Source organism: Coenobita brevimanus, chromosome 58, assembly GCF_032717465.1.
Source record: "Coenobita brevimanus isolate Jiangsu-jjx chromosome 58, ASM3271746v2, whole genome shotgun sequence".
Taxonomy (NCBI): domain Eukaryota; kingdom Metazoa; phylum Arthropoda; class Malacostraca; order Decapoda; family Coenobitidae; genus Coenobita; species Coenobita brevimanus.
The window spans coordinates 28,880,873-28,907,489 of NC_137011.1; the positions used below are offsets into that span (position 1 = coordinate 28,880,873).

At 40.5% G+C, this 26,617-nt stretch overlaps 1 protein-coding gene across 1 annotated transcript; it reads right to left on the minus strand.

Annotated features, from left to right (window-relative positions):
• Nucleotides 1-943: 943 nt before the first annotated feature.
• Nucleotides 944-25,579, minus strand: LOC145402650 (mitochondrial import inner membrane translocase subunit Tim22). Its single transcript, XM_080274636.1, has 5 exons — nt 25,333-25,579; nt 18,645-18,736; nt 17,790-17,885; nt 12,627-12,699; nt 944-3,099 (listed from the first exon to the last, which is right to left on the minus strand). Exons 1-5 carry the CDS (start codon nt 25,559-25,561, stop codon nt 3,020-3,022), a joined length of 570 nt encoding a protein of 189 aa, XP_080130762.1. The 5' UTR covers nt 25,562-25,579; the 3' UTR covers nt 944-3,019.
• Between the last annotated feature and the right edge of the window lie 1,038 nt (nt 25,580-26,617).

Genomic DNA, 26,617 nt, shown 5'->3' on the forward strand with positions numbered 1-26,617 from the left:
AAATAATTTATTGTCCTTCTCACACGCCTTCACTATCTTTCTCATTGCAAATATTTTATCCATACACCCTCTGCCACTCCTACAGCCACCCTATTCATCATTCACTAGGACTGTAGATGTGCATAAGATATATGTAAGTGTTGTAGTCTCAATATGGACTTCAGTTAATGTGAATGAGTTTCCCCATCTATGAAAATTGTGCAGAACCAGCTACTGGTCTTTGATCTCACATCACCCTCTTAATTATTCAAGAATAAAATCTCTCTCTTTAACCAAAGAGCTTCAGGACATTATATGCTTTAAAGTTATCAGTTTAAGAATCTGATAGCAACCTTTTCATATCCAGAGTATCTCAGCAGGACCAACACTGAAGCAGGATGCCTTCATGTGGTGGCACCAATTATACCAGGCAGTTCCACTGTCATGGCACAAACATCAAATCCCTCCCTATCCCCCAAAAGGAGGATGCTGAACTGAAGGGGAAAGGCAACTTTAGCCTGCAGTCCACAATTTCATGTCCAGATAACCCTGGGGCCAGAACATCAGCAGCTGCAGCAAACAACAGGAGCAGGTCCGAGCATCACCAAAGCATGGTAATGTGTTCTGTCACTGTTGGCACCTATAAGGCCTAGTTAAGACTGGAACTGTCAGAGCGACATGCTGAGTGGATTAAGCCACACCTCAAACGTGCTGATTCAAAACAATCCAGTAAGAAAACTTCTCATCTTTTTCAGAACAATGAACATCCATTATATGGCAGCACTCAAATAAAGCAGGAACAACTACACTATAACTGGGATACACATGCCTCATGGCACAGCAAATATGCATAAAAAAAAAAAAAAACAACACCCAGTAGGCATTTTTACATCCTCTGCCTGGTACCAAAAATAAACAGCAAGGAATATAACACAATAGGGAAAACATCTTACAAAGTGTTTCTTTTATAAAAACCACACTGTACAAACTACATTACATCAGCCTTAAGCAATAGCATCCTCCAAATGCAGCCATTATATTAGTCCTTAGGAATTAGGAATTCTACCTCACCCCATCCTTAGGTGGGAAAGGTTAGGATGATGATGATGATGATGATGGTGAACCTTTCAACCAATACTCTCCTGCATCAGCAATGAATATTTCACTGTACATTACTGTATACATAAGGTCTATATATATACACTTGAAAATATCAACAGTGCTATCACGTATTATATAGTACAGTCATCTCGCGTAAAGTGCGCGAATATGGGCGACACATCTCGTCACACTTTATAAATTTGCACTTTGCGAAGCATAGGATCCCATGTTAAAATGGCTTTATGGGCGACACATCCTGAATTTTCATATATTTATTCACCAGTACCTATCCCTAACTAAAATGCAAAACAAAAACTTATGACAGAAACATCCAAGAGTAATACTGTATATTTATTATGAAAATTCAAGACCTTACTAACACTGTACAGAGCCTAGATAATGCGAATTGTTGTTGTGGTATCCGAGGCTGTACCACGGAAGCTGAATCAAAACTCACAGCTGTTCTGCCTGGGCCTCATCCCGTGCCTCACTATCACTCTCATCACTACTGGAGGGGTTTTGCCTCTCATTTGTACTTCTTTTTTTTTTTTTTTCCTGGAAGGAACGGTTTGTGGGCTCTTAGCCTTTCGTTCCTTCTCTCTTGCATTAAAAGAAAAAAAAAAAAAAGATAATCCACCATCTCCATCCTCGGTACACTCATACATGTAAAAATTCTTTTTGGTAATGAATCATTCTGAATCATTACCGATCAAATTTTTCATTATCAAATTGCCCCTCATTAGGTAATGAAAAATACCAAATGGCAACCCTGGTGACGATTGCATCAGTGATCAATGAATGCTCTTAAAGCACAATATTGTGTGGCCAGTTTCATGGAATGCACATCTTAGTTTGCACTAGGTTAGGTGCTACCTGTTGCTACTCCAGGAAACCCTCAAAGTCCAGGTCAGACACTACAGACATTACATCATCATCCTGCTGCTGTGACCACCACTCACTCACACACCAGCTGCACCCCACCACACATACTTACCAGCCCCACCCTTACCCATCGCGTGCTACCAATTATGCTCACGAATTGCGAGAGAAAACCGTACTTGCCTCACATTATCATGCCAGTCGCACATTGCAAGTAGCAAATGCACTTTCAAAATAATTAATTATTGTCAGACCCCCGTCGCACATTAGGCAAGACGCACTTTGTGAAGCTGCACGTTAGGCGAGATGATTTTATCAATCTGTAAGAAGACAATCCTATTTTTAAGAATTGATGCTGCAGGGAAATGGGAACGGAAAAACTTTTCTATTAATGATTCTTGTGGAATATGAACATGTTCTGGCACAAAATAAAATGCAAAACAAACACTTCCTGCTTTCAATTGAGACACTGCTCAATAATTTAAACTAGACACTGCTTCTGCCTTTTTCACCTTCAAAATCTTTGATGATGATAACGTAATGATAAACAAAACCAAATGACAGTCATGTGAACCCTAAGCTTCATCACTAGTTGTTGCTATAAAAAGAAAAAAAAAAAGCAACTAAAATGACAGTTTCTTAATCCATCCTTCCATCATCCAATCCTACGTTGCCCCATGAGCAGCATAGAAGCCTACGGGTATAAAATATCAGCAGCTGTAAAACTCTGCTAATAAAGTATATACAACACTTCCAAACATTTAAATCTGCCCACCTAGACTCGAAACAGAATCAGCCAATCTCATACCCAATAATTTTCAAACATCCAAATGAGAATTCTGTATCACTCATTTCATTCTCCCATGATTTATCTCAAAACTGATTGCTAAACATGTCTGGTAACTAGTAGCAACTGAATGTAATGCACATGTAGAAAATTAAGGGTGCTGATATCTCAACTGCCAGCTTAATCCAACAATATTTTTGGTCAAAGAATAAAACAGGTAGTTCTGGATGTTAGGAAAAGACTCCTCTGTGATGCGAGTTTAGGTGCTTGTGATCAATGTCTCATCCAGTAATCAATTGCAAATGAGAATACTGCAAACCCAAATGCTCCAGCCACACCAGCTTTAACACCCGCTGCAAAACAAGGAAACGGCATTAATTGTCTTATCTACTAAATGTATATCTTTAACAATTCACATGGACATTAGGATTTTAGTCTGGCAAGAACAAGCTGACATTATTCAGCCAAAAGAATGTACACCTGTCTGAAGGGTTAAAACCTATTAATGCTAACTCTATTAAGATCTAAAGAACATCTCTAGCACTAGAAGCTTTATTCTGACTAATTACTATACTAGTCTATTCTGCCTAAGGAAGTAACCATTCTTTAACAAGCTACACACAAAGCAACAATGAACCACTTGGGAAATTATCACACAATGCAATGGCTCAAGCCTGATGCTTATACATATGTACTGTATTACATATACCGGACAAAAAGTAACATTAATAAATCTGATCCCCTGTTGCACCTCAGTACTTTCCCCATCATGGGGTGGTTCTCTGACGCAGAGGGAAATAAAGAGCAGGCCTTTGTCCTATGGACTGATGTAGTGCATTAGCACTGTTGCTCTCATACAATTTTTAGGCATCTGGTGGTCTAATGAGTTACAGCACTCCACCCGGATGTCATCTGTAAGGATTTATTTCCAAGTGATGGTTGACCCTTACTGCTCATATAATGCAACAAGTGGCAAAGAACTGGTGACTCCCTCCTTAAATGTCTGGACTAAGTGTTTTTTTTTTTTTTTTTTTTTTTTTTTTTTGTCCGACTTCTGGGCATAGGCTTCACAGCCTGCTCTCAAGGCCCAGTAGTCCTCCTACATACCATACACCTCTCTACATGTCCTATGTTCCTCTTCCTCATCATCATCATCCAGACCTCCTTTCCCACCCTAAGGCAGGACTGGACTGAATGGATGAATAAAACTAGATTAGCCTACATTAGAACAGCTCACTGGATAAAAGTACAAGCATGACCCGGTTTAACGATGTTATTGGTTATATAAAACCCCATTGCTAGGCGGGGTATTGTATATCATGGTACTTTTAACATGTATTTCAATGTGGACTGTTTACCAGTCTTGGGTTTCCCCCCAAACCAAGAAAAAAACCCACACAAATGAGCCCAAAAACAAGTTTAAAGCCAATCTAAATGGCCTTACAGCTGTCAAGGAAGCTAACCTAAGCCTAACACCTGTAAATAACTCACTAAAACCAACAAACAAAATCTAAATTTATCAATTATAAGTTTGGAAAAATCAAGCCTAATAAACTGTACCCCAAATGTTCACCCCACCTATGGCTAAAACACATTAATCTAAGTCTAAAAACAGTTTATAACTCAACTTCCACACATAATTTTAGTCTAAAATATCATCAAAATTGGTTTTTAAAAAATCAAAATCCATCGTTAAACTGGGGTTTGGCCATTGTTCAGTGGGGTATGGTGGTATTTCTATCCCCATCGTTAAGTCGGGGTATCGCATCTACGGGTATCATATTTCAAGGTATTACTGTATATCTGTCTGGACACTGCTACTCCTCACCCTGCCCTAGGGTGGGAAAGGAGGTCTGGATGATGTTGATGATGATAATGATGATTATGTATCAGTGTGGGATTGCTTAATCCAACAAGTCTACATAACTCTTCACACGTTAAAAATTTCAGAGTCACAAACTGATGGCTCTCCAATAATTTGTGTTTTGGTGCTTGTCTTCTAAAAAAGCTAATAATAAAAGCTCAGATGTCCCTTATTACTATAATTTCCTTGTATTTACAGCCAAACTTTGGCTGTCTGGACAATGCTACTCCTCACCCCGCCCCAGGGTGGGAAAGGAGGTCCGGATGATGATGATGATGATGATGATGATGATGAAAAATATCAGCAATGAGAATGAAAGTTTAAGTGGAAGAGGCTTGTGAGAAGGATTATAAGGTATTTATGGATCTGGAAAAAGCATAAAACTTGGTAAACAATGGAATTATGGATGATTTTGCATATGTACAATGTAGACAGTACGCTGATGACAGCCCATTACGAGTCTGTACAATGGTAGCGAAGAATGCACAAGGACAGGTTGGCAACTAAGCAAATGTTTAAGATCTGTGCTGGCGTGAGACAAGGTTGTGTGACGTCCCCAGTGCTGTTCTATATCCATCCATCCATCCATCATCCAATCCTATGTTACCCAATGAGGAGCAAGTTGGTAATGACATTTAAGATGAGCGTGACCAGCCTTACTCATCCCTGAGTGGCATTACCTGAACAATAAACCCCAACCATCCCTTAGATAAAAACCTACACAGGCTCAATCAACTGGAGCACCTTAATTACCCATTAAACCACCAGGTGGCATAATTTGGTTATATGGTTACCACCCAGCACAGTAAATGGTTTCCTGGTGTACGGGAAACCATTTGGCTTGTCACTCAGTGTAGAGTCACCCATAAGCAGAAAGACGAGGAAAGAATGAAGGAAAGAAAGACAGAAGAGGGAGTGTAAAATCACTCGTAGGCAGAAGAGGAAAGAATGAAGGAAAGAAAGACAAAAGAGGATAGAATGAAGAGAGGAAAAGGTAGACACCCAAAGCAGCACTACATCGAGTGAGTGGATGGTGAGCGCCCCCACTAACCATATACAGAACTGTAAACATTAACCCTTTGAGATTCCGATGACGATTTTGATCGTCATTTCAAATCCGACATGAGAGATTCTGATGACGCTTATAATCGTCATTGTAAGAAACTTTTGTAAAATATTCACCATACATTGAGTTTACACGTCATAACAAAGAGACTCGGGCTTGACGTCAAGGAATGGTTACTCTATGAGCGACAGGTACTGCACAGCTGGTCTGACTCATAGCTTTGTTTCTTTATCACTTTATTCTTGGCAAATATTTTTCCTACAGCAAGGTATAAAGTTTTTGGTTTTTGCCTAACTTCAACTCGTCACTTTTACTTTTTATTTTCTTTGTTTTCCTTTTTTGAACGTACTATGATAAAGTACAACTATTCAGCTCCAAAATAACATCACAACCAGCATCCTATCATAGAAAATGTATTTACACTGATCGATCAAAGAAAAAATTTGCAAAGCGTATATGCTGCCGAGACTAAAATAAAATTGTACATCTCTTCCCTTTCGCTTTACCGTGCAACAAAATGCAAAAATTACCATAATCTATACATCACTGTAAAGTAAATTTCTTGTAATTTTGCATGGTTTAAACTGGACTTACATATCTTTATTAGTTTTTTTTTTTTTTTTTTTTTTTTTTTTACCGAATATTTTTCTATGGCAAAGTATAAAATTTTTGGTTTTAGCCTAACTTCAACTCATCATTTTGACATTTTGTTTTCTCTGTTCTCCTTTTTTGAACATACTATGAGAAAGTACAACTATTCAGCTTTAAGTGACATCAAAACCAACATTCTATCATGAAAAATGTATTTACACAAAGGGATCAAAGAAAAATATCGTGCCATTATGTGGGTCAGCATGAGAGTGGTTGACTCTAGCTCAGACAGAATGTGCCCAGACCAGAAACCTGATAGCGTTAATGAGCTTATAGGAGATAGAAAAATATGAGTTATGAAGCGAGGGATGCCAATGGTAATGTATGGTGAAGGATGGACCGTCTCAAATCCAATGCATCCAGATGATGCAGTGCTGCTTGCTAAAAGAGGACATGAGTTGGACACTGTGGTGAAAAGTTTCGCAGATGTCTGCATGCACCACGCCTTGAAAGTAAATGTAGACAACAGTGATGATGGCTGTTGTAAGAGAAAGTGATTCTCAGTGTGATGTTATGGTGAATGGAGAGATTTGAACTGGTAAGACAGTTTTAAGTACCTGCGGGCAATGGCAGAAAAGACATAAATGTGCATAAGAAATGAAAAGTAGAGCGGCATAGGGAAGGAAAGTAGCTGGTGTTATGAAGGCCTTGATAAGAAACTGAAGTCTCAGTGTGGTGGCTGCAAGAGGCTTGCATCAACAGTTTTAGTGCCTACTTCAATATACTGAAGTAAGACCATGGTATGGCAAGAAAATGAAGGGTCAGGAGTAAATCCAGGGGAAATGGGGCTGTTGAGGAATGTGTGTAGAATGCAGAGAGTGGACAGGAAAAGGAATAATGTGAATCATAAAAGATGTGGAGTAAGGAAGTCTGCACACACAATTGTATAAGAGTGTGCTTAGATGGTAGGGTCATGTGGAGAGAATGGGTGTGAACAAAGTTGTGAAAGGGGTATATATAAGCGAGACTGAAGATGGGATTAGGCACGGCAGGCCAAGAGGGTGGACATATATGGTAAATGAATGTATGTGTGAAAGCAAATTATGGAGGGCGATGAAGCTAAGGAACGAGCTTGTCGCAGGAATTTTGTATGGAGGAGTGTATAACAAGGGTTTGGCACCCCTGTTCTTTCCCAGTGAAGTGAAAGTCATCAGACTGACTCTAGCTGATAGCTGGTAATTTATAAGTAACTGTGGATATGCATGTCTGAAAGATGGAGATAGGATTCCAGGGACTCATACAGTGACTGAATGAGCATGGCACATTCAGCTGGGCAGATTTTGGTTTGCTTCTCCTTCATTCAAGTGGGAAACTAGATACTGATATGGATAATGATGATGATGTAAAATATCTGTAGGATTAAGCAGTGTACAATACAGTATTGCATTTTGTGGAGTAAAGCTTTATATTCAATATAAACTTGAACTGTAGAGGAGTAAAAACTTATGCAAACTTCCAAACAGCATATCCACTGAACCTTTGTTACACTGTAGTCCATCTGCCTAACCCCTTCACTATGATGATGTCTTTTCTGTCTATTATTATTGCTACCCACCAATTAAATTTATAGTAAGGGATACTATATGGTGTGAGGGGATGCCAAAATAGTCCACAATCATGATTAATCCAGCAGAAACACAACACAAGTACTGTTAGACTGATTTATTAACCCCTCAATGGTCGTGGGTTCATTAATTTGCATGCATCCCTGGCCAGACCCGTGACCATTTTTTCAAACTTAAAAATCAATCTCTTTTCCTTACAGATGTGAACAGAATCACCTGGTGCACCTGGCAATGTGTTTTTTAACTTCCTAAACCTGTCCAGTGATTCACTATGATTTATGGAAGAATTAATCAAATTACGGCACATATGCCACACAGGAGAAAACATCCGAGATTATGTGACTCCCTGACTGCTTGGGATGGTAGAGGAGGGTCATGTAATCATACCAGCGACCTTTATTTCCTTTCCATAATTATTCACTGTTATTTATAGCTCACACTAACTAGACATCACTGACACTGGTACAGTAAGCATTGTTCAATGCCGGCAGCTATTAAGGGGTTAATAATGGAAAACATTACGGTTTGTATCAATACTCTTTCTTTCATACATACACACACACGAACAAACAAAAGAATGGGCGGTAAATGTAAGCTTAACTTTAAGCAGTAGAAAGACCTTACCAATTCAATTCATATTCCTCCAGTTTCTCTTCTGTATTTTTCTGACTATTTTCAGGGTGGTAAATTACCTTTTCTTGCTAAAAAATTATCCCCCTGTTACGATCACCACGTTCCTTAAGCAGTGCCTACGACTGTTTGTTTACCGCACAATGGAAGAAACTTACTCAACATACTCAGAGGTGGATTTCGATTCCCAATTTCCCAACTGTAGGTTAGGTTGGATTAAATTACTAGGTACAGTTGGGCTAGATTAGGCTAGGTATAGTTGAACATTTAGGTTCCGTCCGCCACTACAATGACAAATCAAAGAAGAGTTATCATAGTGGAAATGCTAAAAACAATGGAGAAACAGATTTAACATGAAACATTTATTTACTGCCCCAGAAATAATCAGAAAAATATAACAGACTATCATGAAGAAGAACTGATTTGGGAAGGTGCTTCTATTGCTTAACCCCTACGCGCCTGGTGTCGGTATGGAAAGACGTAAAAGGGGTGGGCTGAGACCGCCAGACGTCGGTAGGAACCGCGAATGTATTCCCGTCACAGTTCGAAGTGGCTGCCATTTGATCTCATCACCAAAGGGTAGGGAGAAATTCCCGCCACCCAACGCATGCATACATCAGTCTTCTCTGTGTCTCAGCTAGGTGCTGAACAATGTTTTCTGAAACCTCCTCGTCCGATTCCATTCCCGTCTTACACAGACCCCTTGCCTCATCCAACCCTGCCAAACCTCTGCCCAAGGATACTAGGAAAGGGCTCACTGATAGTGCCACAGGGTGTGCCTTGGACGCCACTGCGTCTAATTTATTTAGTAGTTGAGAAGTTATCATGTTGAGGGCGAAGCCAAAGTTGGGGTCGCGTGCACAGGCACAAAGACATCCTACTTCACCCACCGAAAGTTACTCATCTTCTTCACGTCATTACTCATCAACACAACCACCTGCAGACCTAGGGATGCTTTTCACAAGACGAAGAATTGGTGAATAATATAGTATTTTAGTTTGTATCCCTAAATGCTATACTTTCCCAGATATGAGGGTCTGGGAAATATAGCTGTTGCGAGAGGGTCTGTGCCAAAAAATTCCCAGCGTCTAGGCATTAAAGTAAAATGTATGTTTAGCAAATGAGCAAACAAGAGCATCTCTTTGGTGGTGGCATCCCCTCCTTAACAATTGCCTCACCAAATTCCACCCCACCACCTTCATGAGCAGGTCATGAGTGGGAGGCGTGGGTGGGGGGTAGACTCACTCCCACTTACCCGTGGCTCACTCACTGGCAACTGGACACTCATTTAAACAGGAGCTGTCATACAGATAATTTTACATATTACTGTGCCACTGTATCGTTCGGTCATGGCCTGGATATGCCGAAATCCAGATACCGTATTTCAAACAGTTAACTGAGCTTTCACTGTACAGCTAATCATCCAGTAATGCAGACAATATGGACTAGACAAGGAACATGTTACTGAAACACGTTACTCAAGCAATATGTTTGCATGTATGACAATATGTTCGCATGTATGACGGTGCAATGTGTTCCGGTGACTTTCCAAAGTTTTCACTTTTACCCTTTCTTACCACCCTACCCCACATAAATTACCCCCTACTTATACTCACCATCAGGTAAAGCAATGTAAGTGATTTAACTACCATACTTTCAAATTGCATCACCAGGACAGCTGACACTTCCCAAGTAAGCTCGAGATTTTTCCCCATGTTGAATATGACCTGTGCCATCATGCTGACTGTGTTACATGAAAAGTGTGATACTCAACCGCGTGTTACGCAACGACTGACTGTATAGTACAGAAGCATGCAGCGACATCACCTCCTGACTCGCCCTGCAGTAACTGGCCAGCTTACCTCCTAGTATTCCTCTCTTCTTTCCTTCCCATTCTTTCTTTCCTCTTCCTTCTGCCTATGAGTGACTTTACACTCCCTCTTCTTTCTTTCCTTGATTCTTTCCTCTTCCTTCTGCCTATGGCTGACAACACTGAGTGACAAGCCAAATGGTTTCCTGTACACCAGGAAATCATTTACTACGCTGGATGGTAACCATATAACCAAATTATGGCACCTGGTGGTTTAGTGAGCAATTAAGGCGCTCCGATTGGACTGAGCCTGCGTAGGCTTATTTCCAAGGGGTGGTTGGGGTTTACTGCTCACGTAATGCCACTTAAGAATGAGTAAGGTAGGTCACTATCATTTTAAATGTCAGGACCAACTTGCCTAGCCCAGGACTCCTACACTCCTCATGAGGCAACATAGGATTGGATGATGGATGGGTGGATGGATGGATGGACCTCCAGGTACATGTCCTGGGCTCACACTTGAAGGCCCAGTCCTTTCTCGCATCTCACCAAGTTCTACCTGCGCCGTGCAGCAAGATTTTTTTGTGTGTTTGAGTGTTGAGTGAGGACACTGACTCATAGTCATGCTGCACGATCAGCCCCAGCCACCCAGAAAACGCTGCATCTTCACGTACACCCAAATGTGTGATACAGTAAAGGAGTTAGAGCGGGGAAAGAGGTAGGTAGAAATGGCAAAAAAGCATGATGTAAATGAATGCACCATTGAAGGATTAAACTTAACCCCTTCTTTACCGAAAATGTGATTTGATGTACCCCCGTACATCGCCTGTAAACACCCGTGAGGCACCGGAACCGCTACTGTTGTACGCTGGTACACTCTCTAATGAATGGCAGCTTATGGGCCTCAGGGGAGCCCAGTAAGGCTGTTTCTGAGGACCTTGGGTTAGCAACAGCTCTGTGTTTTGACAACAAAGACTGTGACGAAGTTCTGACGAATTCTGACATCATAAGATACGTCATGACTGAGTTGCGGTGGCACCAATGGTTTGCTCACTCATCTGTGATGTAACCTCTTTTAGACCAATCATTATTTTATTTATAATTTCTACTACAGATATCGTACTATATTTTCTGCTGACATGCGGCAAAGTTTACACCCATTGGCCTGCCTGGGAGAGTCAGTTACCACGCACTTGACCACAAGAGAGGGTGTACAGGATATTTTTCTCTCATGGCGTCTCTGGCAGATTCCGATAGTGACGAGTTTATTCCTCATGAGGATACTTATTTACATGTATCACATGATGATGCAGCAATGTCTGATGTGTCAGTAGATGACTGTGATCCTGAAAATGATAGCGAAGTTGATGTGAGTGAGGAGGAAGAGGAAATTAGTAGCAAGCTTAGTGACGCTGCATTCTCGGCAACAAGTGGGTCAAGGTCGCCATCACCATTACGTGTGTCCACACACTTCATGCTCAGCTTACAAGGTAAATAAATAAGCCATCAATCTGTGCAGGACATTTTTTCAAGCCATTTTGTACAGTAGTTACCTGGGTAACAGTACTTTAGCATAAGATATGTAAACTTATATACCGTAATGATTTATTTTATAATATTTTTTTATTACCAACATCATACTGGGTTTATGTGATCATCAGTATACAAACAAATAAAAAAGAGTGAATGGTTTCGACGTGGCAAAAAATATACGCTACCCCTCACACTACGGGAGGGGGAGCTATCAGGTCGGTATGGGGGGTAAACGTAATGTTTACCCTGGCGGGAGGGGTCGATAAAGAAGGGGTTAAATGTTGAAAAAGAAAGTGCAGGGGCAGCAACATCCCAACAATGACAACAACAACATTAGAGGTAGGGGATAGGGGGACAGTGCTGCAGGGTTACGCATCAACAACATACGGATACCCAGCATAACTTTTGTTTTTGTTAATGCTATTTCAATACCATTCATGTTCTTAATGTCAATACAGTTGTGGACATAAATTTTAAACTGACTTCCTTATAATTAATAATGAGACAGTGAGCAATGACTCAAAGCCAAGTGATGTGACCTTCAGGACCCAACATATTTTTCTGATAACTTGTGTTATATATGAGATTCATGCCATGATTGTATAACTAAAGAGTGGAGTACTATTACGGTACTGACCACATTTGCACCAAACAAACTGTATTCATTCACTCGTTCGTCATTTAATAAACAAACCATATATCAATTAAATAAACCATCATGTTCCAATGTTCAATGCATAAAATACTCTTCTGCTGCTCACCTCGTAATCCTAAGATGCCACCTGTGATGCCTCCTGCATAAGTCCCATTCTTCCAGTCCGTTTTCCCACGATACTGTACAAAATCATTAATGAATAAAATATTCTACTGACAGAATTATAAAATCAGTAGAAATATAAAATTAAATTATATCAGCCAAAGTATATTTGAATACAGTGCTACATTACAGATACACAACAGGATTGCTGTTATATGCTCTTCTTAAGGCAATGCCTTTCTCTTTTCTTTAGTAGGATAGTACCAGAGGCATTAATACTGATACATCACACACACCACCACAACTTTACAAATCATTAACCCCTAAAGAATGCAATTTGCTCAGCAGGTCTGTCCATCAAGCTGCAAAACAGGGTCAATTTTTCGACTTTCACCAAAGGTAAAAATTTTTCTTCCACATTTCAAGAGAATGAATTTACTTTCTGAAAAAGGTATGTTTCAGCCAGACTGACCAAATAGTTATCGCACAATCACCCGTCAAAGATGAAAAAAAGTTACCAATCCCCCATGGGTGAAAACAGAAAATGTACAGAAAATGCATTATTTACGGTAAATAAGAAAATGTTCTCGAAAAAGGTGAAAAGAGTAAGACAGGGTGGAAGTGAAGTTAGCAAGGGAGTGAAAGATAAAAATGGCAGATTACTAGTGGAGAAGGGAGAAAAATTGAGCAGATGGAGAGAACACTTTAAGGAATTGTTGAACATAGAAGATGGAAGTAATGCGAGTATAAGTGACTGAGGAATGGCTGGGAGAAGGAGGGAGGTGAGAAGACAGGAAGAAATCAGTAGGATAGAAGTTGTGGAAGCAATGAAGAAAGTTAAATCGGGGAAAGCCCCAGGAATTGATGGAGTGTGTGGTGAAATGCTGAAGCATGGGGGAGAGATAGTAGCAGAATGGATGTGGAAGATGTGCAGATTGGCCTGGGAGGAAGGTAGAGTCCCGGAGGATTGGAAGTCAGGTATAATTATTCCCTTGTACAAAGGAAAAGGGGAAAAAGAAGTGTGTGGTAATCATAGGGGCATTTGTCTTCTTAGTATAATAGGAAAAGTGTATGGTAGGATACTTACTGACAGAGTTAGAGAAAGAACAGAGAAATTAGTTGGAGAAGAACAGGGAGGCTTTAGGAAGGGAAGAGGCTGTGTGGATCAGATATTCATTTTTAGATCTTTAGTGGAAAAGTTTCTAGAGAAGGGAAAGAAGTTGTATGTGGCTTTCATGGATTTGGAGAAAGCATATGACAGGGTGGATAGACAAGGATTGTGGAAAGTGTTAAGAATATATGGAGTAGATGGGACGTTGTTGCATGCTGTGAAGAGTATGTACGATGGTGCGAAGGCTGCAGTGCATGTGGATGGTGAACTAAGTGAATTTTTCTCTTTGAAAGTTGGGTTGAAACAGGGATGTGTCATGTCTCCATGGTTGTTCAATCTGTACATGGATGGGGTAATAAAAGAGGTACAAGGTAGGGTAGTGGATGTTGGAGTGGCCCTGGTGAGAGAGGATAGTGTTTGGAAACTCCCTGTACTGTTGTTTGCAGATGATACTGTGTTGTTGAGTGAAGACGAAGGGGAGCTGCAAGGATTGGTGGATGTGTTTGGGAGAGTGTGTACAAAACGGAATCTAAAGGTGAATGTAGGGAAGAGTAAAGTCATGGTCTTTGAGAGGGGTGAAGTCAGTGAATGTACAGCGAGGTTGGATAGTGAGGAATTGGAAAATGTGAGTACGTTTAAGTACTTGGGTAGTGTGATGAGTAAGGATGGAGGTTTGGAGGGTGAAGTGCTTGAAAGGGTACAGCAGGGAAGAAAGGTTGCTGGTTCTTTGAAAGCAGTGATAAGAAACGGAAGGAAGCATGGAAGTGAAAAAGTTACTACATGACAGTATTGTGATACCAACTCTAACGTATGGAAGTGAAGCTTGGATGTTGTTGGAAGGACACAAGTCAAGAGTGAGAGCAGTGGAAATGAGTTATTTAAGAGGAGCCTGTGGAGTCACATGGAGAGACAGGCAGACGAATGAGGATATAAAGGAGCATTGTGGTGTGGATGTGGATGTGATAGGAAGCGTTATGAGGAACACACTGAGGTGGTTTGGCCATGTGGAGAGAATGGAGGGTGAAAGACTGACGAAGAGAGTGTATGTGAGTGAGGTGGAGGGGGGAAGAGGGAGGGGGGGGCCGAGGATGAGATGGAGGGATGGGGTGGAGAGGTATATGAGAGATGGGGGTGTGAGTTGGGAGCAGGGCGGTGAAATGGCGGGGGACAGGGCGACTTGGAGGCGATTTGTTTGTGGCCATCCCAAACGGGATTGAGGCATCTGGTAATAGATAGATAGATAGATAAATTATATATACATAACTTATGTCAATGTGAAGTGGTCCCTAGGCATGAAATGTCAGTCTGGTATACGCCCATAGCAACAAAACAAGCCAAGCAAAACGTGGAGGTGGAGTGTGTGTGGCTGGAGGGGGGAGGAGGATGGAGAGATAGGGGAGGAGGGAGGGGGGAGGAGGGAGAGGGAAGAAGGGTTGCTATGCACACACCGCTGTAGGAAGTATGTTGGGGTATGGTTGATTGGGAGGGGACGATGTGGAGATGATGCAATGGGGCTGAGGGAGGTAAAGTGACGGTGGTGGGGAGAGTCCTTCTCTCCCACCTTAGGGGGCCAATCACGCCATACCACCCAAGACACTCTAGCTCTCATTGGTCTGATCCCATATACGTCACCAAAGGGGCGGACTTACCCTCCCCCAGTTTTTTGTGTGTCTTTATCAATCGTGCGGGATAGGCTGGCGGGTCAAATTACACAAAAGCACAATCGTGTGGCATAGGTCTTTAGGGGTTAATGTGTAAGAATGACAACAAAAATTACAGTGGAACTATTCTGGCCCTAGGGTCTTTGATGCATTTACACAAAACTGTTACCATAAGTAATGGCAATACTATGCAAAATATGTAAAGATATAAAACATATAAACACTGAAGCTGGTGACACCTAATTCACATTCATAGATGACTGCAGATGGAGAAAACTTTAGCAATAAATAGATAAATGATTATAAAAGCCAAGGGTGGATTTTAAAAAAATACAGTTCTTCATTACATGAAATAAAATAAACAGTCCACTTGAAATAATTGCCAAGTTACTAAATGATGAGAAATATTATTACGTTAATGTAGCACAAAAAAACTGTGCATGTATTATAGAATGTATGGAATGCAATACATACTTTTAAAAATTACCTGTCATCATCAAATCAACTCTATTCCCATTACTAAGGGGGTGGGTAAGATAAAAAAAAAAAAAAAAAAAAAAAAAATGATAACTAACATCCAAATGCCAGGGAAAAATAAGGCACACACCCATTCAACCATCTCAATTCTGTTCCCAAGATCATTTGGGTGGGCAAGTTTAATATATAAATACATAAACAAATAAATATCTATCTATCTATCTATTGCCAGACGCCTCAATCCCGTTTGGGGTGGCCACAAACAAATCGCCTCCAAGTTGCCCTGTCCCCCGCCATTTCACTGCCCTGCTCCTAACTCACACCCCCCTCTCTCATATACCTCTCCACCCCATCCCTCCATCTCATCCTTGGCCTCCCCCTCCCTCTTCCTCCCTCCACCTCACTCACATACACTCTCTTCGTCAGTCTTTCACCCTCCATCCTCTCCACATGGCCAAACCACCTCAGTGTGTTCCTCATAACGCTTCCTATCACATCCACATCAACACCACAATGCTCCTTTATATCCTCATTCGTCAGCCTCTCTCTCCATGTGACTCCACAGGCTCCTCTTAGATAACTCATTTCCACTGCTCTCACTCTTGACTTGTGTCCTTCCAACAACGTCCAAGCTTCACTTCCATACGTTAGAGTTGGTTATCACAATACTGTCATGTAGTAACTTTTTCACTTCCATGCTACCTTCCGTTTCTTATCACTGCTTTCAAAGAACCAGCAACCTTTCTTCCCTGCTGTACCCTTTCAAACACTTCACCCTCCAAACCTCCATCCTTACTCATCACACTACCCAAGTACTTAAACATACTCACATTTTCCAATTCCTCACCATCCAACCTTGCTGTACATTCACTGACTTCACTTCTCTCAAAGACCATCACTTTGCTCTTCCCTACATTCACCTTTAGATTCCGTTTCTTACACACTCTCCCAAACTCATCCACCAAGCCTTGCAGCTCCCCTTCGTCTTCACTCAACAACACAGTATCATCTGCAAACAACAGTACAGGGAGTTTCCAAACACTATCCTCTCTCACCAGGGCCACTCCAACATCCACTACCCTACCTTGTACCTCTTTTATTACCCCATCCATGTACAGATTGAACAACCACGGAGACTAGACACATCCCCGTTTCAACCCAACCTTCAAAGAGAAAAATTCACTTAGTTCACCATCCACACGCACTGCAGCCTTCGCACCATCATACATGCTCTTCACAGCATTCAACAACTTCCCATCTACTCCATATATTCTTAATACTTTCCACAATCCTTGTCTATCCACCCTGTCATATGCTTTCTCCAAATCCATGAAAGCCGCATACAACTTCAATCAAAATAATATAATCAGGGCAGCCAGTGAAACAGGTGACATCTTCCTCTACTCATCCCATTCTTACTGCCATTATTATGAAAGTTAATGGAGACTGTTTCTATCCCTTTATTATAAGGGGTACTTCCTGTGCTGTATGAGAAAAAAAAAAAAAAAATCTGCGGTAGCAGGAATATAATATGTAACACCTTAACTATAACAGTCACAATAATACCTCTTCTTCCACGACTGGAGGAGATAAGGTAGGGTCAAGAGAGAGAGAGAGAGAGAGAGAATTAAAAAAAGGTCTGCCCAACTGAACAGTCCACACTCATTTACTAACCACTCCAGCCCTGGGAATCCTAACTCCACCTCACATTGCATACACATCAATTTACTGAAGACATTAATGTCTGAGTCTTTCACTATGAGATGCTACTGTTAACCTTAAAAAAAAAAAAATAATAATCATCTAGGGTGGCAAGTTAAAATCCATTATACATCAACCTAATAAAAAATGAGAACCCAGTGCAGGTATTTCAAGGTTCATATAAATAATAAATAAATAAATACAAAAGTCTACTCACAGATTCGATAATACACTCCACCCCAGCAAACATAAATCCGATGGCTGCGAAATTTTTACCATAGGACAGTGTTGACACCTTCAGTTCCCTCAGAACCTGTCCGAAAAAGAATTATTATTATTAACCCCTTGAATGCTAGGATTTCATCATCATCAGCAGCAAGGGTGACGAGGATTTCTCTTGACTGAACAAGATACTGTACTGTAGTGTGGTGTAAGACTCCAGAACCTTTTCCTTGGTGACAGATATCACATATTACACCTTAGTAATGAATTTTTTCATGAGTTACTCATATCTATTTCATATCATTAGTGTTCATGAATATTGCTGTATAAAAAAGAATATAAACATATCTTGACAATATGACCACATTGAGGTGGAAAACCTATGATGACTATCACAGCTGGGGCCTGTGATTACAACAGGTGCAAGCGTATAGTGGTGCTGGAAATGGACACTTTCACACAGTGACATCAATATAACCAGGTAGCAGAGCAGCCCGCTTATATAAATGTTCCTCAACTCCCTCCTTGTCCCCCCCAAAATAATTGTGAACTACTGGAGAAGGGCAACTTCAGTCAGCAGTCCACTGGGTTAATGCTTCAATAAGCCCGAGGAAACAATAACAACACCAACAGAGGCCTACAGTGTCTCACAATTTTCCAAGCAAATACAAAATTTTGAATACGGTAAGTTCTTATATAGAGTTCGGTACTGTACTGTATTAATCCACACTGACCACTTCAATCTGAGAGGGCTTTAACTGCATGTTATACTTTTAGCCTACTGTAGCTACAGTACTGTACTTGTGATAATGAAGTAAAACAGTACACAAAGGTGATGTACTGTACTAACCTCACGTGCACTCTGCTGTGGTTTGTCATGTGTTGGAATTGTTGGGGTCACACTGGCTGCAAACAGGCCAATACCTCCACCCAACACAAAACCTAGGAATATCAGCAATTATAAGTAAAGCAATATCAAAGAAGACGATGTGCTTTAAATACTGTATCGCTGCTTTTTACATACAACTGGTACACTGGAGGAAACTATACCATACTCCATTCACTTTAACCTGACATCATACTGCCATTTCTCTCCATCTTGAATGTTAATATATAACAAGGGATTAATACTAAAATAAAGTGCTAGTCATGAAGAAGTCCCGTAGAAAAGATGTAAAGCCACAGTACAGTCTTATTCTGCCACCAAGCTATGGGAAATAACCTGAAACAGGTAAAAATCTCTGCCTAGGCAAAATGAATGAACTACAATTTATAGCATTTCAGCCTTATAAGTAGCAACAAAAATTTACTATGTACAGTAATCCCTTCTTTATTCAATGAGACAGTAAGTACCTGACATACCCAGTATGTCATTATCTGACAGAGCGAAAAATCTGGCTGAAAAGCAAAATCCGAAACATAAAGAAAGTGCTAGGAGAAATACACTGAGGTGGTCTGGCCATGTGGAGAGGATGGAATGCAAGAGACTAATGAGAAGAGTGTATGTGAGTGAGGAGGAGGGGGGGGAAAGGGAGGAGGAGGCCGAGGATGAGATGTAGGGATGGAATGGAGAGGTAGGCCTATATGAATGAGGGGTGTGTGATCTGGAGGCACGGCAGTGAAATGGTGTTGGACAGAGCGACATGGAGGCAATTTGTTTGTGGCCACCCCTTACGGAGGTGAGGCATCTGGCCACAGGTAGACAGATAGATGCCTACACTGTACAACTGATGCTACCCACACAACTGTAAAAAAGATAATCTTTAACGGCCATTCCCTATTATTATGCATTTACTCTGAAATAAGTCTTCTCCATATCTGTCTGTCCATGACAGTCTACAAGCTCCGCATCTCTCACAACTACCGGTAGCGTTATCTACACTGCCTCTCAATCTTTTAGCTTCCATTTGCTTTCTCCATGCTCCTTAACTGGCTCTTGCTCCTCTCTTTTCACTACAAGAGTGTACCAACTCAACCTTGCTATTCTGATCGGTAATCCTTAATGAGACAGGACCACGTTATTTTCCAGTTTTCTTCAATTTTTTTCTTACCCTCGCTCTTCATGGGTTTCTTTAAGTATTATCTGACTGTTTTTTCAAGTTTCAGTGTTTTTTATTTGTTTTAAATATGATGAAAAGCTTTTTAAAATGCAGTGTTTGTTTAGATGAATGCCATCTTGTGGTGCATACAGACAGATGGATGCCTTCTTAGAATGACATTTCTTAACAAAACTACCCTTATTTTATTCATCTTAACCTAACCTATTCTATTTGAACCTAACCAATCTAATGCTAATCTAACCAAACTTATCCCAATATATCCCTTATGTAACCATATTTTCCTTGTTTATCAATGGATACTCTTCATATCCGAAAATGCACTTCTGTAAACATTTCCAAAGTCACTGAATTAGTTCAAAGGAAGGGTGGGGGGAAATACTTTCTAAGAGGTGGTCTTATGTTTCAACTATTAAATTACCCCTCTCTTTTCACCACATGAGTGTACCCATTCAACCTTGCTTAGGAGATAGAACCAACTTATTTTGCAGTTTTCTTCCTTACCTTAGTTCTTCATGAGATTCTTTAACTATTTTCTGATTGCATTTCCAAGTTTCAAGGTTTTTTTATTTCTTTTAAAATTGGTGAAAAGCATTTGAAAAAGCAATGTTTGTTTACAGACAGACACCATCTTGTGGTGCACAAAGACAGACAGATGCCATCTTAGAAAGCCATTTTTTAATGTAATTATCCTTATCAGTGCCTACTGATCCAAACCTAACCTAAATTTTGGTAGCCAACTAAACCTAACCTACCAGTAAATATTTGTAACTTAGCCCACCCTTATTTATCCTAACCTAACCTATTTTATACAAACCTAACCTAACCTATTTATGGTAACCAAACTTATCCCTTAAGTAATCATATTTTCCTTGCTTACTGATGGATCCTCTTCATATTCTAAAACACATTTCCGGGGTGCGACAAAATACCAAACTGGTCATTTACCGAATCGGTACTTTTAATTGGCAAATATCATACCATACTATTTATCATCATATAGATTCATACAAACCTAATCTGAAATCTGGTCAAAATTTTCTGCTTAATTTAACTTTTAATTTTTAAAAATCAGGATTCAGTACAAAAAATCTGCTAAAGTCAGCAGAACTATTTTGCCATCTGCTTGACAACTCGTCTTGATAAACTTCTAATTTTTGGACCTATTGTTCAGTAACGATGATTCAGTCACTGAGGAAATTGAACTAAGTAGTTCTCTGGGAAGAGGAGACCATGCCTGTATAAAAGTCATGTGTGATCTGACAGATATGGAGGAAAAGGGCAAAAGCATGTACTATATGTACGAGAAAGCCAACTACCAACAAATGGAGAGAAGGCTTGACATTGACTGGAACCAATATCTATCAGCGAACCTAACCACAGAAGAAAAATGGAAGAAATTTTCCCAAAAGCTGAGGGAGACAATAGATGAGTGCATACCACAGAGAAGAGTCACTAACAGACAAAAGTCATACATGATAACAAATGAGAACCTAACAATGACAAGAAAACTACGTACAAAAATCTAGAAAAAAAAGAGACTATGGGGAAGGTTGACGGAGATGAAAAGGAATGCAGGGACAGGTCAAGACTGAGAGTGGGTAGAACTTGTGACACAGTACAAGAGACTAAATAATCAAGTCAGATGGGAGACACGAAATGCCACCAAGCTAAAAGAGAAGAATATAGCAAAGCATGTGAAAGAAAACCCGAAGATCTTCTGGAAGTATGTGTCATCAAAAACAAGAACCAAATCGAGAATAGCAGACCTGTACATGGATGAGGATGGGAGAATGAAGACATCATGTGACAAAGAGAAAGTGAAAGTTCTTTCCGAAAAATTTTCCACTGTCTTTGTCACCGAGCCTGAAGGAGAGGTGCCAAGGCCTCAACCACTAGAGACTCTGGTACCAAACCTGGGACACATTGAGATCACCCAAGACATGATTAGGAAGGTCATTCAGAAGCTGAAGAGAAATAAATCACCGGGCACAGACAGGGTGCATCCAAGGGTCATTAAAGAACTAATCGAGGAACTGCTAGCTCCACTTAATATAATCTTTACCAGCTCACTTGAAAACGGGATAATACCTGAGAATTGGCATATTGCTCACATCACACCAATTTATAAGAAAGGCAACAAGAGTGATCCTGGTAACTACGGTATAGACCTGTGAGTCTAACAAGTGTCTTCAGTAAAATTATGGAGTCAGTTCTGAGAGAGGTAATAATGACTCACATGAAAAGACAATTTATTCAGTGACAAACAATTTGGATTCATCACAAGAAGGTTGACAGTGCTCCAGCTGATTCAGGTTATAGATAAGTGGACAGAGGCTATCAATGAGGGTGATGCCATCGATGTCATCTACTGTGACTTTATGAAGGCCTTTGACAGAGTGCCTCACGAAAGATTACTGGCGAAAGTGCAGAGATATGGCTTTGATGGCAACATATTAAGATGGATCAAGGGATTCCTGACTGGAAGGCGGCACTGTGTAAAGATCAACAGAGAGGCCTCAGACTGGAAGTCACAAGTGGTGTACCCCAGGGCTCGGTGCTTGGTCCAATGTTATTTGTCATTTTCATCAACGATCTTCCTGAAGTAATCAAACATGGATGCAATTTGTATTTGTATGCGTATGATACAAAACTATTCAGGAGGATCGCTGAAAACGAAGACTGTGACAAGCTCCAGGGGGATCTGAGTGAATTGCGGACCTGGTCTGAAAAGTGGATGCTCAGTTTCCATCCTGAAAAGAGCAAGTACATGAGAACAGGCAGGTCAAGTGTAGAAGATCAGGAGTATGTCACATTTGACAGGACTGCCAGGATGAGTGCTGAAAAGGACATTGGTGTCATTATGGACGACAAGCTGACATACTCCGAACACCTAGCTGAGAAGATCAACAAGGCGAACAAGATTGTGGGCATAATAAGAACATTTGTACATCTGGATCCCACGATCTTCAAAGCACCATATACTGCCTTGGTGAGGCCGCATCTGGAGTATGCTAACCAGATCTGGTGTCCCCACTTGGTTAAGGACGTGGAGTCATTGGAGAATGTTCAGCATCGTGCTACTAAAATGGTACCACAACTGAAGGAACTTTCCTACGAAGAGCGTCTAAAGAAGCTGGAACTACCTACTCTGGCTTACAGAAGATCCAGAGGTGACCTAATTGAGGCATACAAAATTGTCACTGAGAAGTACAACCAACACTGCACAGAAGGGATCTTCAGGCTGAGGGAGGACAACGTGACTAGAGGAAATTCAAACCAAATTTTCAAGACGAGAACGAGACTGAACATCGGGAAATATGCCTTCTCAAATAACTGGAACAATCTGCCAGAATGGGTGATAAATGCAGAGAGTGTGGCACAATTTGAAAGTAACCTTGACAAAATATGGAAGGGCCAGGAACAGAAATATAATTATAGAGCACCCATAACCACCACACGCGGCAGACAACATAGTGAGAACCAGGCTACTGAGCTGGAGTCACAGGCATAAGCCTCTTCCAGAACAACATCTCTGTGTATCTCTCTCTCTCTCTGTGTATCTCTGTATTACACGCAAATACATTTATTTGAACTGTAAATCAATATTTATGCAAACTACAAGTCTGTCAAGGCATACTGGCGATCTACAAAGGAAACACCCGCTAATTTAACATGTTTTCGCTGAATCCTTTTTTTTTTTTTAAGTAATAATTATGCACAATTTTGGGACTGGATTTCTGATAACTAGGTGTGTATGAACTGATATGGTGAAAAAAAATTATATTTCCCTATTAAAAGTGCCCATTTGGTAAATGACTGCTGATTCATTATTTCATCACACCACACTTCTACACATTTATAAAATCAGACTCAGTTCAAGGGTAAGGTAGGCAAAAAAAAAAAAAAAAAAAAAAGTTAATTTTTAAAAGGCAGTCCCATGTCTCCTTAAAGATTACCCTCCGATCTCATTGATACACACCACACCTGCTCTCAGCCTCACTGCTTCATTTCAAAGTCTATTTCAGAGCAAAATGCCCTACCTCATCATTCTCAGCTGTCCTTTCGGTAATATTTTACAAGTGCACAGGGACGTCTTTTTTGGTGAAACCAAGGTATTTCTGATAGTTTTTGATGTGTTTTGAACGAATCTGACCTTCATTTCTGCCGCAAATCAGTATATTTCAAGATATCCCCCACCCCCCTTCCCCCCACAAGAATGGAGGAGATGGGCGAACCCGGGGTTTTTGGGTGGGGGAAATCACATAATATATTGATCTAAGATGGAAATGAAGGTCAGAATAACTCACGGCACATCAAAAACCATCAGAAATACATTGGTTTCACCAGCCAGGCCGCTGCGTGCCGGGCCGTCTGGCTTACTCCCCATCGCCTTGCACCAACAATTGCCTGCCCGCTGTCACCAGCAAACCATTATCTCCTAAGCTAAACTAAGCTAAGCCATAAAATTATATTTTTCAATGCCAAGAACAATGGGGGACCTGTGGGAAAGCGGGGTTTTGGGTGGGGAAAACACGCGAAAACGAGTGATTTCCGACTGAAACTGTTATCAAATTCAAACCGAAAACACTAAAATCCTTCGGAAAAATGAAATTTTAAGCTTCTTAGGGAGTCCATGTTTGCTTATTAGGGGGCTTTGCCCCCCAGACCCCCCCTGACATTAACGAAACCTCATCTAACCTAACCTAACCGGGTGTAAATACGAAATAATGCCTTTACTCGCCAGTTTACAGCTCCTGAAGTACTTACGGTAATTTTGCAGGCTTCACTGGTCGTGGCTGGAGACGAACTGACTTTCAAATCCTGCGGGACCCTAGCGTATCTGAAATTCAAAATTACGCGCCGGTTGTATCAGTTTGAGCTTCACGCATGAGCAGATAGCGCGTGACGTAACAGTAGACACATGCTTTAGCCCCACCCATAAGTCACGTGAACTGTGACGTGATGTTAGACACACACGAGACAGGACCACAATGCATTAGGCACGCGCCGCGATGGGTCTCACTATCGCCAGACTATGTAGAGAGTAATTTTTCAGAAAATTTTCAAAAATCTTTATTCGCGTTAATATTCATTTCTGGAAATTGTTTCTAGGGTTCAAAATGTTCGCAATGGTGAGATTTAGATATCCGTAAGAGTAAAATTGAGATTCCAAATCCCTGTGCACTTGTAAAATAATACCGTCCTTTCAAGCTTCTTTTCTTTCTTCCTTAGATGCAAACAATTTCTCCTATAACAATCAATGATGCACGTAACACAAATTCCACATAAATAAAACTAAAAATATTTTACGTCACAGCTCCTTCAATTCTTTCTCAATATGTGGCATGTTTGATAACTTTGTAAAAACTCAACAGGAAATATTAAAGCCGGAAAGCTTCAAAGTTATCTCGTGGCTTAATAGTGACAGCCCACCTACCTTCATCATCTCAAGTAAAAGACCAATACAAAAAGTCTTACCGGCACATAATGACAACACTGATTTAAAGGGACAACTCTCCAACACCGCCTCAATGGTCTTCTCCTCATTGGACTTAATCACGGTGGGAGTGAAGCTTCGAGGAATAATTATATTCTCCCGCTCTCTTCTCTGATTGCCAACGAGAAACTTTGCAATCTGATCAATCTCTTGAGGTGTAAATAGCGGCGTCTTCTTCCCACCAACATCTCCTAACCCCGGCGATGCCATGACTACAGCCGAAACACGAGTGGAGGGACCTTCATGATAAAAGTTTACATTCTAAACTCTCAATGTAAAAGTAAGTGAAATAAACTCCAGCAGACGAAATTTAATATGCTTTATAGCCAGCATATCAAATAAGCTTTAGGGCTCTAAAGCTGCTAACACACACACACACACACACACTCTGGAAAGTCACCTTTAGAGGTCTTGTCTGCTCTTCTCGTATTAGGGAAATACGAGAAAAGCAAGACAAGACCTCTAAAGGTGACTTTCCAGAGTGTAAACACTGTGGAAGAGATACTAAAAAATGCAAAGAATCTAATGGAAAAAGAGGAGTTCAAAAATGTATGGATAAAAAGATGCCTAACACAAGAGGAACTGGAATTACTGAAAGAGAAAAGGGAGGAAGCAAAAACAAAAAATGAGGGAAGATCAGAAGAGGAGAAGAAGAAATTTTTTTACAAAGTAATAGGATTGCAGGTACGAAAGTGGTACACAAACACGATGGAAGAAAAAGGAGGAAGTTAGTAGAACCATGTCATGGCAAGTATATAAACAAGATGATAAAGTTGATGTACTCAAATGTGGATGGAATGGTATCTAAATTACTAGAGATGAATGATTGTCAGAGAAAATGAACCACAAATAATATGCCTAACTGAGACAAAATTAACACCAAGGATATCCAATGACATACTAAACTTAGAGGAATACAATATATGGAGAAGAGACAGAAATTTAAAAAAAAAGGAGGAGGAATTATAATATTAACTAAGAAAAATCTAAAAGTCAAGGAAATAAACCTAGATATACCATCACAAGTAGAACTGATTGCAGTAGAGATCGACACATCTGAAGGTGAAGTAATTGTAGCCAATTTGTACATGCCACCCAGATCAAAAACATGGGAAAGAGACGAATATGAGGACCTGGCAGAGAGTACGATTCAGAGTATAAGATCCTTGCTACATAAAATGGAAGAGAAATCGGAAAGAATTATACTAACTGCATGGGGACTTCAATACAAATATAAATTGGAATACTCTAGATATAAATAGCCAA